General features: G+C 37.5%; 1 protein-coding gene across 1 annotated transcript in view; it reads right to left on the bottom strand.

Annotated features, from left to right (window-relative positions):
• SEMA3E (semaphorin 3E) overlaps positions 1–16157 on the bottom strand; it is a 139412-nt gene that overhangs the window by 14526 nt on the left and 108729 nt on the right. Inside the window, exons 7-13 of the mRNA XM_040596692.1 lie at positions 14723–14865; positions 11897–12011; positions 11469–11538; positions 10045–10189; positions 4785–5007; positions 2021–2112; positions 813–854 (exon numbers count right to left, since the gene is read on the bottom strand). Of these exons, the coding sequence (XP_040452626.1) occupies positions 813–854; positions 2021–2112; positions 4785–5007; positions 10045–10189; positions 11469–11538; positions 11897–12011; positions 14723–14865 (830 nt within the window). The remainder of the gene's footprint in view (positions 1–812; positions 855–2020; positions 2113–4784; positions 5008–10044; positions 10190–11468; positions 11539–11896; positions 12012–14722; positions 14866–16157) is intronic.

Raw genomic sequence — 16157 nt, forward strand, 5'->3', positions numbered from 1 at the left:
TAAGATCCTCCTCTGAATCACCATCAGAGTGAGTTTGTCTTTCTGCATTACCTACAGAAAGAATGCAAGTTGACTAGACACCCAGACTAACTGATCTTTTGAGGCACACTCACAGCTCCAATTAATGCAAGTTCACTCTTTGTTACTTGCGTATCACTACATTTATGTTCACCTATATTGTGCTGGATGTTTAATATCTATTAAAATATAACTATCCTGGGATGTTTATAATGGCTTCATCCTGAGATGATATGATGATATGGTACAAATGAGAATCTACCTACAAGAGCAATAAATTGGGTGTTTATATTGGCAGAAACTAGCAGAAACTCAAAAGGCAGTTGGATCCAAACAGCCCTGCCTTTCATGGGCAACTGAACATGTGGGAGAGCCAGCAAGGCTTTTTTTGCACTGATAGCCCCGTGGGGCTGAAGTCTGTCTGCATTTATCAGCAAGGAACTTTTCTGTGAGATGCCACATACACCAGGCTAATCCCCACTGTGATTACTACGCCAGTAATTCATGAAACAGATTGGGTTTTACTTGCTTTGATATGCATGATAGTGTGAACTAAGGAGATACACCATTAGAATTGGAAAATATAAATGCTTCATAAAGGAACAGAACATATCACCATAAGTTTATATTACAAAAGGATTACATGTGTCAGAACAGATCTCACTATAGACGATGTACATACCTCTGTTTATCTATGTATGTATATATGTATCTATCTATCTATCTCTATACAGTTTATAGCTTTGTTACATTTGAGTCACAATCTTCACATTTCAAACTTGTCAAATACTTACCCTTTTTGAAGAGATTTCCATAGAAATAATAGGAACTGGCACCTAGAAAATAGGAAATATTTCCTTACTTAGAAAAAAAATGTATCTTCTTATTATGACAATAAATTGAATAAAATAATGTTGATCTTTACTTATTATACTCAGCTTTGCTTGATACTTTGACTTTCTTTAAGTTCTGATATTACAGAAAGATGTGAGGAAACTGTGACTTTCAGAAGTATTGCTTTAAAAGAGTCTAAAACCAGTCAACACTTAATTCAGGATTATCAGAGCCACAGGAACACTACAATTTCCCTGTCAAACATGACATCAGATCTTGGACCACTGAATCTCTTTTGTCCTACTTGAAAGTGATAAGTGGAGTGTTCTTTATAACAAAACATTCACTGAAGATAAGATAAAAATAGCAGGAATTCCTTCTTTTACCATTGTCCTCCCTGCCCTCTGCTCAGATTTCCTGGAGCAATGGCAAGACATATCCCCTAATAGGTGTATTTAAAAGGAGCTTTATCAAGAGGGGCGATTTCTGTGATTTCCCCCCAGGCAACAGGTCAATAGTCACAGGCCTTAAATGTGGGTACCAGGTTTAAACACCTAAATTTGGATGTTGGATTCTCCTTATGGGTCCAAGTAGACTAGCCTCTTACTTTATGTGGCTAACATGATAGGAACTGAATACTCGCTAAGAGGATTTCAGTATATTAGTTTGCCATGTACCAAATACTGAGCTTTAGTCATGGGCTGTTCTTGAACAAAATGGCATTTTGCCTCAGTAGGACTCAGGTTTGCCCACTGTAAAGACAGATTAACTGATTCACTCTTTCTGAGGATTGCTCTTTTTTTTTATCTGGACCTCACTGAAGCTTACTTTGCACGTGCAATTTTACCCTTTTAAATACTTAATTGGATATGAGGGGAAATTAAATAAATTGCAGTGTTTCCAATTAAAAGCCACACTACAACCTCCAAACATGTAAACAGAAATACAGTAGTCCTGGTTTGCTGCAATGTGCTTCAGTACTTGGGCTATGTACCTCCACCTCAGGAAAACTTCAGCTGAAAATGAAGATTAGTCATAAAATAACTAGATCGTTGGAAAATTTCTTGCACGTAATTTTACATAATTGACTATCCTCATATTTTTAGACATTTTAGTTCTGCAGAAAATTCAAGACTCGCATATATGCTTCATATACAGCACAGTTCACCTTGAATACTTGCAGCTCTTCAAGAATCACTTCTTCCATTGATTCTGTCTCTTGATTGTAAATTGTAATGACTTTCAGTACAATTCCATTATCTGGGAATAAATTTAAACAGAAAACAAACAAAACAGAACTAAAGATTGTAATTGGTGGAAACATTTATATGGCCTTCAAATACATTAAATGACTTCTTCAAAGTGATAATGCATAGAACTTTCCAAATATGTACAGGTAATTGCATATTGCTTTTATTGTTGAGGACTCCTACTCTTAGAAAATAAACACATATGACAATTTGTCCCTGGCAAATAAAAGTCAACTGTGACATCCCCAAGTTATATGATTAATTGACTTGTGTTTTTCAAATTCTGGGTCATAACCCCTTCGTGAGCTGTAAAAGGATTGAAAAGGGTGACTATATTTCAGAAAAAGAAATGAGAATAGCCAGGAGCTGAGTCCATCAAAGCAAGGGAGTGTAAAATAGCTTTAATTATAAGTTGTGAGTTTTTACACTAGTTAGGAAGTGACTAACTCTCCTTAGTTGGTGGCAGCAGCTCCGTTCCTCCAGGCAAGAGTACACAAAACCTTTAGGGGCTCATTGCCCACAGCTCTCACCCTGCTCCAGGGAAGCACTGAGCTGCTGATGGTCTGAAGTTGTTAATCAAAGGAAGATGAACCAAGAAAAAGCTGCACGTTCAAAAAGTCTAAGGCACATTGGAGTCTAGATTTATCAGCCTCTCTGTCACTATGACTCTTGCAGGAAATTAAAACACGCGAAGGGCGTATGGTCTTCCACCACTTCAGTATTGTCTTGTTGACTATTATTAGAATAGTCTTGCCTTTCTTAATCCAAAACTCGCTCATCAACAGTGGTAAATATCGCTTTCTTTCTTCTGTTACTTTTAGTCACCTTTGATTTACAGGGGAAATATTAAGCAGACAAGCACTGGGGAAAATATTCAGCAAAAGATCAAAGGGGCAAACATAAAGAGGAACCATTAAAATGGGGTCCTACACCACTTCTAAAAGAGAATACCTTATCAAAGGCATCCGTTTTGTGATGGAACAGCAAAAAGAAATTGCATTCTGAGCTCTGATTTTCCTAAGTAAGTCCCTCTTCGTATCCTGCTGACAGACATGTGAAAGCCTTGACGTTCAGGCTTCATCTTTGATGAACCTTTCTAACCTGCACTGCTACCCTTAGAAGACTTCTGCTCATTGGTAAGACTCTCTTTACTTGTCTTACACAGCAGGTGTTGGACTCGGACAAAAAATAAATTAACCCTTTCTAACATTATATTGCCAAGAGAAATAGTGAGTTTTTGGATGGGAGCTTTGCCAGAGCAGAGATTGCAGGACTTATTTTAGAGTTTCTAAAGCCCAAATTCCTATGCTAGAACTTTTTGTCACCTGAGATTAGACATTTCAAGAAGGCTAAACAGGTGTTGGATGCCAGTTCAGCACAGGTCTAAAGCATACTCTTTAAGTCCCCTTAGATTCAACTTCACTGAGCAGAGAACTTGTCTACAAGAGTATTTGATACAAGATTTCAATCACATATGCAAATGGAAAATATGAAAAAATCTAGGCACCATTATAAAATATGATGTACAGAAATACATGACAAAAGACACAATGTTTTATGGACAACACTAAGTCCAGTACTGTGACCATACTGAGGCCATTAAAAAATGCTTAGAAAACAGCCCTAATATAAATAAGCCTTTGCTATTGTACAAACATTTCTTTTGAATGTTCTGAACACTGAAATGTGTTTATCAGAGGAATTTCATTAGTAAAGAATAATTCACTGTAACTGCTTTCCTAGAAAAAATGGTCAAAATGATTTGTGATACCACTCCTGTTGTTAAATTGATAAAATACGAACATATGAATCCTTGGAATCTTTCCAGACAGATTAGTTGTGACCAAAGTCTTGTCTAGTTCCAGGCTTTCCTCTTATTTTCTTGAGTTTTCTTATTTTTTCAAATGTCATTAGAATGTGGGGTTTTTTTGTCTGGTTGCATGAAGTTAGGGCAGGTCTATGATATATTTTACCTTAGCCATATTTGTTTGGTAGACGTTTAAAAATCCTCTTTAAACAAGCTCTCTGTATCCTACGAAAATGGCACAAAAGAAAGACAAGAAAACTTGGCAGAAAACTTCTAAGAGTTTCTTTTTAAGAAACTTGGGTATTTCCTTCTTCCTTCCTTGAGCTGTGTTGTAACCCAAATCTGGAAGCTGGCAGTTTCTTTTTAATGGTATCAGCTAGACTTGTGGTCTCCAAAATTGGGTAAAATAAACCATGGAATAAAGCCAGTAACTTGAACTGTTATTTTTGAAAATTGTATCACTTTTGTTTTTCTCAGGTCTCCAGGGCTCAGCTCAGAGCTATGCTGAGATACATGATTTTGTTCTGAAGTTTTAAAAATAAGGCCAGTTGTTCAGGAATTTAATTTAAAGTTCTTGTTTGGAAAGAAAGAAAGAAAAATGGAATCCTGTACTTAAGTTTCTCTTCCTAGTCTTTAAGTGCTTCCCTACCATTATTTTTCTATATAATTTTATCAGCACAATGAAACATGTCTAGAATGATTAACCCCCTCTGTAAGGTGAAGGCTGGCACAGCCATGCAAAGAATGATTGTTAAAAAGAGATGTTGTATTTATTTTTTTATTTTTGGACTATACATAATTTAATTCATCCTGGAGGTAAAAAAAAAACAACCCAAAACTTAAAACAATTGTCTGTCTTGTTTTCTTTAATTTACCTGTGCCAATAAACAAAACATCATATTGCCCATCTTCAGCTTCCACTCTGTCCACTGCTATTTGTTTAAGATTGTACTTCCCATCTGTTTTAACTAGTATTGGCCTCTTATGAACAGGCTTGATGGGCTGATACATCAGTGGATGACTCCTGGCAAAATGGACAGCTTCATCAGGATAGTCTTTAGTGGTAGTGTACAGACCGCCATTCACCTTGCTTGCACACTGCAAAAACATAAAACATAGATTATCCCGAAGGTTTGCCAAATAAATTGTCAGAGACTGGTCTTGTTTTCAGGGGTTATGACAAACCTACAGAAAACCTGGCGTAAAAACAGGCACAGAAGACCACAGCAGGAATTGGGATGGTGAACTCTATACTTTATGCATGTGTGGATTATTAATCGTGAGAAGACAGGAAAGGGAATGCTAAACAGAGCCTTGGCATTGTCAGGTTTAGAAAGAGGGAGCTCCTTCCCCTCTGGCATACTGAGAGCAGAATAAATAATGACATTTTTAGAATTTGACAAAAATTGTAGTGCTTAGTTCATCCCCAAATTCATATTGAGGGTGTAATCAAAATGGCCACTGACAGAGTCAGGTGAAAGGGGTTTTCTGTCCCAGTGGAGACACAAACATGCGAAGTCAGCAGAATACTAATGCTTGAAATTAATCTCTAGTCTTATTAGTTTTGATTGCAAAATGTATTACCGTAAGAAACTAAGCACACTTAAAAATGATGCCAGCAGAAACAGTAATTCTTGATCTTGGGCATTGTAACAGTATTATATTTGATTCTAATTCCTAACTCACGATGACAGTATTATATATCACAGTTCAGCTTGAAATACCAATGTTTGTATTGATCAATCTACTGTTTTGCAAAGCAAATAGACTTTACGTCAATGATTGATTAAAAGAGGCTTACTCCTATGGTCAAATGTGCAATTAAGGATAATTTAATGCGTTAAACAGAGAAGTTAATTTTAGGATGCTTTGTGAGGGATATAGTGTTCCCTAACTGAACATAGATTCTAGATTTCCAATTTGCTTTATGATGTCTAATTGAAACCATTTATGATCAAGCTGGAAATTATCTCAGTAATCATTTACTTTCTCCAAATATTCATAAGACAGTGTGGTTTTAAGAAGCATTTTAAGCAAAGCCACAGTAGCAGCCTTTCCCTATTCAAACTGGATTTTTCAGTCAATAAAACGAAATAAAATACTCTTCATGTTTACTGGAAACAGTAATTTTAAACTTGTGGTCAACTGTAATTGACAATAACAAACTCCTGCACTTGTCAAGTGGGGCAATGTTTGTTTCCACTTTTGGGGCTTAGCTACAGGAAAGTATTTGTTCAGTGTTGACTTTAAAGTAATTGTCTAATCAGCCTAGTGATGGAATATCACTGGCTGTTTGCAATAAAGAGACAGAGCTAGAGCATGAAGACAGGCTAAGCCTCTGCTTTCAGTGCACTGCATACCAAGTGAATAGGCATTGCCAGGTTCCTTTTGGTAAGTTCTAGCCCTGGAGAGCTTTAATAAAAATAATACTTCACAGGCTTTTAATTTTTAATTGAATAAAATCAAGCACTCTAGAAAGGAAACAGTAGATGCAGCCATCTCTGAAGTCTATCAACACCATTTTTGGGGTAACTGATGTCATTCCCAGAAGCAGCGCAGTCTAAAGGCACTAAAAGAATCAGCAGAACACGAGCTGGGACTACAGCAGAAGCTGTGCTCCAGGCAGGCTGGAGAGCAGCAGATTGCAGAGCTTGTGCTTTTCTGTTTATTTAGCTCTAAGCTCTTTCATGGTGCTTTTCTGTTTATTTAAGCTCTACTCTCGTTCCTTATAAACTCCATCTTTACCCACTCAATAGTTAAGATCAAAGAGTGCTGACTCTCAGAGATGCCTAATGGCAAGTCGTTTTGGGCATCTTCTCACTGTCACTCCTCTAATGAGATAGGTAGTGGGATTCGGTTTACCAATATGCTGACTTTTTCTTGGAGTGTGAAACCTAACACTGTGGGCTACAGACCAAACCATGCTTTTTCTTCATGCGCCTGAAAGACCTCTAAACTGTGCTCTAAATGAGCAGCCAAAAATGAACCAATTAATCCCCAGTTAGCTGGCAGAGCCAGCTACTTCATCCTCAGGTGTGCTCTGCAACATATAGAGACAAACATGATTAAATCAATTAACACAGAAGAAGGATCCGGTTCCTCCACTAACTTGTTCTATGACATTGGGAAAATTACTTGCGATCTCCTATATCCGTTTCAGGTCCCATGCCTTGCCTGCTGGGGAGGCTACAGCCCAGCCTGACCCAAAGGCAGCCACTCGGAGCCAAAGCAGGGAAGCACTTTAAGTGAGTGGAGCTTAGGGCAGCCTTTCTGTACATCATCATCAGCTTTGCTGAAGCACTGGCTCAGTGTTCTCTGCTTCTTGCCAAAAAATCACAATTTAATCTTCAGTGCTAGGAGATATCAATGTAATGATTGTAGTCATTAATACTGAATTCATGCCCGTGTTTAACGCTAGTCCAAATAATGTATGTGAGGTGTTTTACTGCCTGGAAATAATGCCACTTAAATAACTTGGACCATATCATCTTTGTAAAATACACAGCCACTCTGCAATCTGTGCATGGTACTGTCTCAGTATTTGGTAAAACTGCAAAAAGATGTAAATCTGCTGTATAAAATGTCAAATCAAACCCCAATAATTCCTTTGAATAATTTTGCTAAAAATGTGACCATTTACTTATCTGATTTTCTATCCTGACTCAATACGAATGACTTTGTTCCATATCAATCAATCAAACAAACAAAATAAAAAAATAGTATTAATGTCAGCACTGTTACAGTGGTAGTTTATTGGCCAGGATGGTCAAACCATATTCATATTGTTTAAATCCTAGATAATCTCTCTTTTGGAGCATCCACTTCTGCATTTTAACTTCTGTCTCTAACCTCAAGAGAAGCAGAGAAAAACATTAATTTAAAATGTGAGAGAACACACATTTGAAATTGTACTACAGGGAGAAAGGCTGTACTGGCACAGACCAGATAAGGTAATAGGCCTTTCCACTCATTCCTGCGATTCAGTGATAAATGAATTGTATGCAGTGTTTATTTCTGCAAATGATTGCTTTTAGTATAAAACAGAATATTGATTCAGTTATCAAAGGGAAAACAACACTGGAAGTAACGCTCCAGCAACTCTTTGTTCCGCTAAGAGAGTGAGCCCCCAGCCTGCCAGAAGATAAAGAGGTGAAGTTTGAAAACTGGGGGGGGGGGCGGGGGGAGGAATTTTAGCCACACAGCTGTTAGAAATGTCTTTGCATCTCACAAAGTCAAAAATCTGCACGATGCTGACATGATAAGGGGCAGACCTTCAGGGAGTGTAAATAAAAGCAGCTTTGCAACAGATAGCAATTGCCATGGGTGGGTGGCTAAGGAGCTGTATTCCCAAAAGGTGTGGGGCAAAGAAGAAATCCTGGCTGTGATGCTGTCTGGGTTAGCCTGGCCCTTGGGGCTCCTGCTGACTTGCAGAAGGAAGGGAAAGGGGGGGCCCTGGTTGTGCCCCTTCTGTGAGATGCTGACCGGCCCCTGCAATGCAAAGGGCACCCTCCAACCCCACCGACAGGCACTGAAGGCAGGACCAGTGTCCTCACCCCCTGAGCTGGGATGTGAGAGTCCCAGACTAAGACCCTACAGGGGCACAAGCTTCTGAAACACCTGAGAAGAAAGGAAAAGAGTTTGAGATGAATATGACTTGTGATGCCTTGCAGAAATCAACATAGAAATCAGGAATTCCTTGTAGAAATTAATCACCTGACCCTAAGTAATAAGTTTATGATTTCTTCCAGAATTTCTGTTTACCAAATGAAAAATCTAAGTGCCAAGCAGGAGCAACTCTCTATGTGACAGCACCTGTAGTTGCGGAGCATGTGACAATAGCTGCCAGATTAAATGCATTTTCAAAATATGCCTTTTTTCTTATTTTTAATTAATGTCAATTGAAAGAAAAAGAAATTTGTAAAGAAACTTGTGTGAAAATTGGCAAAAAGCATGAGCAATTTTGCTGAATTTGAGTCTTTGCAATGTAGTTTTAGTATTTCTATATTCTTTTTAAAGGGTACAGAACAAGAATGTTAATAAGCTCAGAAACATGATTTAAGGGTAATAAATATCACTTTGTGTTGTCTGAAAGGAAGCTAACGAACTGTGAGGCTGCTAGACCATTGCTTCTAGAAAGAACCAATCTTGAAAGAAAGACCTCAGGTCTTCTGGAGGATTTACTTCTTATTTACAAACATATTTATTCTAATTAGTTACTTTCGTTAAAATCTATGTCTCATTTCTAACCTGCTCACTTTCTAAATCACAGAAATATTGAAATTTGATCTTTTTGAAAAAGAGATGAATGAAAGGGATCAGAACCAACTGATCTTGAAATACTGTATACATATACATTTAAATATATTTCCTTTAACACTTGTTAAGTGTCTTGATTTCAGCAGGCAACAGGAAGAAAATTAATTCCATTGTGTAAGCTTGTTATTTCTAGTAATAATCTTATTTACATTGGAAAACATTGCATGTATCTTAAGTACATATTTTTTACAATGTAACTATAGGTATATGTTTCCAGTCCAGCCTGGCTTTATTTTCCCATGTCAAGTCTATAGGGACAGTTTGTCCCCAGAAAGTGCCATAAGGAAAAAACCTCACACTTGCCTCAAGGCACTTAAATAAATTTTGATTTTTCATGTATTTCTTTGGCATTTAGATTAAAGTTATCAAGGTTCAGATGCAAAATAGTACGTTAGCAGCCAAATTTAGAAGAACTGTTATTCTAGGCTCAATAGAAAGTGAGGTTCCTTCCCAGCTAATGCACTTACTGCTTCTGAATGCAGCATCTGATTCACTTTTTAGAAGTTCTGTTTCTATCCTTGTTGCCTGGGGTCCTGACTTTGGGACCTTAGGATCTGAACAGAATTTTGTTAACAGGATTTTGGAAAACATTATGTGCTTAATTCCACTATTTTCCTATGGGAAATGTGTGGTTCTAGTACTTGATTAAACTTATTGCTGAACCACTCCACACTTTTCCAGAAATGCTAAAGTATGTATGCATCCAAATTACTATATCCTGGACCATGAAGCCAGGCAGATTTGTACATTAGCAGCAGCCTGGCTTTCCTTCCCAGATTCATTTACATGGCAAAGCAATGGAAAACAGATCGTACTTACTGAACCAGGTCTAGGGTAAGGTACTTTTCCTTCATATAGAGCCCAGTGATATTCAGGTCCTTCTTTATGAGCATATGGTCCATTGAAAGCTGCTCGGACACTTGCCATGTGGTAAACACATATAGCATATCCTCTAAATATATTGCTACGAAGAAAAATTCAAAGACATTATTAAAGCAGTATGTCACATTCTGTACATGTAACACTGATATTATTGTGTAATTAAAACTAAATCACATTTCAACAGTATCCAGGGAGAAAAACCTACTTATTCTTTCCTGTATGCTTTTCTTATATCTGCTGTGTCCAATGTTCTTTACCAAGTTTTCAATGGTTTTATATTTATAACATTTCTCTGAGAAGATCGGTGTTGTTATCCCAGAATTTGAAGATGGTGAACACAAGCTTTAAATTGCTTGTTTATAAATGCAGAGGAAGCCCAATGAACTGCACTTAGGTCTTATATGTCTTTGATCCGTGACTTAAGCAGTTAACGAATTTTCTTCTCTAAGTTTTCCCCTGTTGTTACTTTGGAAAGATGGGAATCATCCAGTGCTGACTGAAATGAGCAGGAGTCTGTTTACATTGAGTGGAAATGTTGGTTAGTTGAAATGTTGATCACTTTATGTAGCTCAATCATATAAAAGTATCTTTTTTCACTTTTAAATTTTATTCACTTTGTTCCAGAGAAGTGATTCATTACTTTTTAAAGAAGCGTTGGTGCTCTACAAAGAAACTCTCTCCGAAGACTCCAAAAGGTGATCAAGATAATTTCAATTGGGTGCCCACCTTTCTTTACTGGTGTAGGGAGGCAGTAGGACGTGCTAGGTGCCTGCATCCCTAGAGGACCAGATCTGCCTTGCTTTATTAATAAAAATAAAAATAAAAAAAATCAGGAGAGTGAAAAGCACAGCTGCTCTTCTTTACAAGTTACATCCTAAACAGCTGGATTGCCAAGAAACAGGTACCGCGTGTTTGCCCTTGAACCAGGCTGAGTGGAAAAGGAGGCCACCAGCAGCACTACAGCTGGTGTTTTGGGCTTCACTAAGAAGTTAGTAGGAGTTTAAGCTGCTACCTCCTTAAACCTGAATTACAGTCGAGCTTTGAAGGAAGACAGGTGCCTCTGGTTATGCTGCTGTTATAAGCAGGCAGCAGTGCATATACTTTGACACCAGGAAATTTTCAAGCAGAGAAAACTTTAATTAATATATGATCCAGATAGACTGGATCACTGAATGAGACTTCAAGCCCCTAAGTGTCATAGAGCAGTTTTTACATTAACACGGAAGCCCACTGTGAATAGAACAGGGATTAAACTGTTTACTACATATTTGCCAAGGGATATTTATCATGCAACTTCTATCTCTCCAATAGGCTGTTCAAACATTCTTTTATTGCTGCTATTATTTCTTCCAATTGTTTACCTTGTAGTGTTGAAGAGGCCAAATATCACTGGATTTTTGTTATCACGAGTTTGCAGCAAAAACACATCCTCTGTAAAATTGAAATGCAATGTTATTGGTAGAAAATTACTTTTCTCAGCCCCAGAAGAGAAACTTTATCGCTTGTTAAGAGTGTAATCTTATTTTACTTGTATAAGCAGTTTAATTTTTTGCAGATTTTAAAAACAATCTTGAAGAACAATGCAATACTTAAAAGCATAATTGATGATAGTCAACTTATGTATAGATAGTTAATGTGTGCATAGAACTTCACAGACGCTGGATACAAAATGCTAACAACCATTCCCTGTTAATGAATACAAGCACAAGATTTGGCAGTAAGATGTGTTATCATGAGAGGATATGTTTTATATGATGATTTTAAGTTTGTTGCAGTCTAGGATATTTACCTAATTCATCAAAATGTGTATCAATCCCGTTTCTCCCAGGCACAGAACAAACTAGCCTGGTTTTGAGGAAGGTGCTCCATTTATTCACGAGCATTCGCTGGCCTCCCATGTCATTCTGCATGGAAAGAAACAAATGCTGATGGTAATTTGAATGAGTAAGTCTAGAAGCACAAACATCCTTGCAAAATTTGCTACTCATTGTATCTTTTAATGCCAAAAGCATGCATTTTCAAACCACACGTCTGTTACTAGTATTATTTCTCTGGAGTCAGTTTTCAAGTAGGATTGTGCTGATCAAATCCAGGTCTCATTAAGAGCTGTGGGTTTATAAGAAATCTTTAATTCTGTGCTGCATCTGTGGATAGTTTTAACTATACAGCTGTTGTAAAGCTTTTTTTATTTCTCATTTTTGTTAACTGGATGTACTGAGAACTTTTAGCAAAGTTTAACTTTGCTTTAGGAGCTGAGTGGAAACTGAAGCCCTGAATCCATAGAGCTGGTACAGCCGGGGCAAGTCTGAGGTGAGTATCTACGTGATGTTCTAAAAATTTCTCAACAACTTTACATAAGACCTGCTTTTCTATGCCTGTCTCATCTTTGTCTTGCTATTGTAACTGTCAGCCTGTCAAGAGGCATTTGATGCTACATAGTAATCAATTTGTAATCTTTGTGCGGCATCCTCAAAGCTATGTCCTCATGTCCAGGCTGACTGTCTAACGGATTATTGCAGGCTCTGTATTAGGTTTGCAAAACTCCTCTCACAACTTCATTCTAAACTACTGAAATTAATGTATTTTCTCAGCTTCACACTGAGATCTTACAAAAACAGAGATCTGTTTTACTTAGAAAAGTAGAAATTTACAGAGTAGGTGCCTCTGTGTTGTGAAACCTGTTACAGCTCAGAGGAAAATGTAAGAGCTGGGGAAAAAAGCCACTTCTTGAATCAAAGCTATTTTTTGTATTCATTAAATCAAATTTGAGTTATAGCACATGGCTGTGAAGCTAATGCCCAGATGCTGAAGAATTTGGAGTTTTGGACAAGCGGAAAAGAAAGCTCTGTGGGATTTTGGTTTAACCCATGGCTAGAGATAAGACATTCAGGTCAATACATTTCAGACTAGAGGGAACTATTAAAATAATCTATTCAGACATCTACAGAACATAGGCCAAAGAATTATACTTTAGATCTTGATGCAGGCTTGAATTCTGAGAGCCAACTGGCTTTGTTAACGTTAATGTCTTAGGCTGCAATTTGGTACTTTGCATATTTCAGGTGGTTTAAGTTATACATGGGCACTCCTTAAGAAATGTTAAGATGTAGTATGCTGGTGAGCATATGCGATATATACTATACCTTGAAGTGACAGAAGATTTTTAACTTGTATTTTGCTCTTTGCCCAATAGTTTTAGGAGTATATCCCCTACAGTTAGGAGGGGGAATGCAATTCTTTTTTTCAGAAATAAAATCAGATGCTAAGAAATAAATGTCTCATTCCTTCTTCTAACCAAGCAGTCCCAATGGGAAAGAGAGAGCTCCTCTCATCAGCCTTACCATAGTTCAATTAATAGAAAAGGGATGCACCCAGACTTCATCAGTTGTTCAGAAAAGGAGCAATTATGGGCAGCTTGATTTGGGAGATCATCTGTTAACAGTGCCTCTCTCCAGCAATGGTTGAACTCTCCATCCTGTCTGTGGGGCCAGGGTGCCAAAAAGGGATAGGATCAACACACCAGGAGCATGGCCTGAGTGGGAAAGGAATAATCGTACAGGGCAGTGGAGGGAAGCGATGTCTTTCCTTGGGCCTTTTATGGCTCATTCTGGTAAACCTTATGCCTGGATTCAATAATAATTTGCTGGACAGTTCAGTTCTACTTTCCTGCCTGCACAGTTTGCCTTAGTTACCATCGAGAAGAGAAATGGGATATGAAATGAAAACATGAATTGGCTACTATTTATAAAGCACTTTGTAGGCAGTTAGGATTGCACCCCTCCTGTCATTCATACATCAGAAAGACGTTTAAAAAATTTACAGAATCACAAAATAGCTGAATTTGGCAGGGACTTTGGAGACCGTCTAATCCAACTGCCTGCTCCAAGTAAGTTGCTTTAAGCAAGTTGCTCAGCAAATTGCTCAGGCCCATGTCCAGTGAGGTTTTGACTTTCTCCAAGGATGGGAACTCTAGGCAACCTGTGTCAGTGTTCAACTACCCTGGCAGTAAGAAAATAGTTTTTTACATTCAGATGGAATTCCATGTGTTTCAATCTGTGCCCACCTCCTCTTGTCCTATCCAGCTATGTGGTAGGATAGCCTGCACAAATACAGGTGAGTTAAGTCTGCTCCTTGCTGACAGAATAGGAAGGTGAAAGGGAATGAAAGGACTGGTGGCTGGGTTGGTCCTGTCACCAGGAATGTAAGGTGACATCAGTTTATGTCAGCGGTGAGAGCTGCAAGAGGCCCAGGACCCACAGCCAATACTAAGGGCGATGGAGCCTTGATCTGAATTGAGAGTATGGATGGTACAAAAGCCCTTTGGGCAACTGCTATTGCTGTTACCATTTATCAGCACAAAGAGAGATGGAGCTGTATAAGATTTCTGAGCTTTGCTCTTCTTTCAGCAAAAGCTGTCTTCGAGCCCAGATTTCAGATCACTTCTGAATTTTCTAATGTTTGAGGCTGTTTAGATGTAGGGTTTTCATTCAGACCTACAACTTACTTTCATATATGTTAACAGATGCCATATTTGCCATAGAGAGAGAAAGAGAGAAAGAAAGGATTTATTTTTTTTTTTTTTAATTTAGCTGGGGAATCAGAAAAAAAATCTTACCGCACATACGCGTCCCACTCTGGTATATATGGCATGAGTGCTTGTCTCGGCTTCTAATGCTTTTTCAGTAAAGAAGAAATATACTTTGTTATCATCGTGGTCTTCATTATCGGGAATCATGTATGAGCTAACGAATTTGGGTTCTTTAAAAGAAAACAAAAAATATTTCAATTCCAGTTTATTAAAACATTCTTTTATTTTTTCCAATCCTTAAAATCATCTGGTAGCAAAGAAATAAATTAAATTAAAGAATCAGGGATCTATCTGTCAGAGAGCTACCTAGGGGGAATAGGCTGATAGAAATAGGAAAAAGATACATTTTTTTGTGGGTGGGTATCTATAGAACATGTGGAATACATTAATGTCAAACCGATTTTATAGCTCCAATTCACAAATCAATATTCCTTTGTGTGTGTGCAAGAAAAAGACCTTTTTCCTGTCCTGTTCTCTGGGGCTTATATATTTTAATTTGGATTAAGATGAAAGCTGGCACTAATATTCACATAATAATCTCTGAACCCATACAAACCAGGTGTAGGAATGTCAACTTTGGACAAATAGCCTTTTAGATAAAGGAAAAGCTCTGGTAGTTCTGCTAAAAGATGTTATATGAACATATATCTTCATAGACAGAAGATACATTGTGTATCTTTGTCATGAAATAAAAACCTCCCAATTTTTTCCTGTTTTGGCATTTTGCTAAAAAGTTGAAACCTAAGTTCAGACTTCAGTCCATGTCTGTATACCTTTTAATCTGACACCAAGCAGAGCTGTGATTTCATCTCACTGAATTGTAGCAAAATTTTCACAAGTTCTTTAAATGAGAGTGTCATTCATACAATTAGTAAGATATCTTAAGCAGTGAGTAATGTAAATATTTTCTAACTTCCTGTCCTCTATGAAAACAGACATTGCATTTTAAGACATTGATACAACTTTCTGATTTTCTGAAGTGTTTTTAATATAAATTTTAAAATATTCCCTTTCTGTAAATTTGAAATGTCAAAATGAAGAACAAAGTTTGAGGCCATAATTTAGAGAATTCTATATTTAACACAATGAAATCTTCCAGTGGGAAGAGAAGAGAAACTTCACTTGTGTATTGTAAACATCCACCTGATTGTTGCTACCGTTGTGTAGCCAGTTTAAACACTCAGTTTAGCAAGGCTGTAAGTACAGGAGGTAAAGCAGATGTAAAAATGATCTAAACAACAACAAAAAAGTATTTAATTCAAGTCTTAGGTCATATTTATGTTTGGAAAAAGTATGCAGCAGAACTATTTTCTCTCTTATGATTTGAGAGAAGACCGCCTTGAAATTTGGGAGAAAATTCTTCGGTGTCTGTCCTTTAAGTGAAAAGATGATGCCCACCATATGAATCACCACAAAAGGCAATTATTGAGTGTCCTTGCCAAACATCAGCAGTAATTACATC

Source organism: Falco naumanni, chromosome 5 (assembly GCF_017639655.2).
Source record: "Falco naumanni isolate bFalNau1 chromosome 5, bFalNau1.pat, whole genome shotgun sequence".
NCBI classification, from domain to species: Eukaryota; Metazoa; Chordata; class Aves; order Falconiformes; family Falconidae; genus Falco; species Falco naumanni.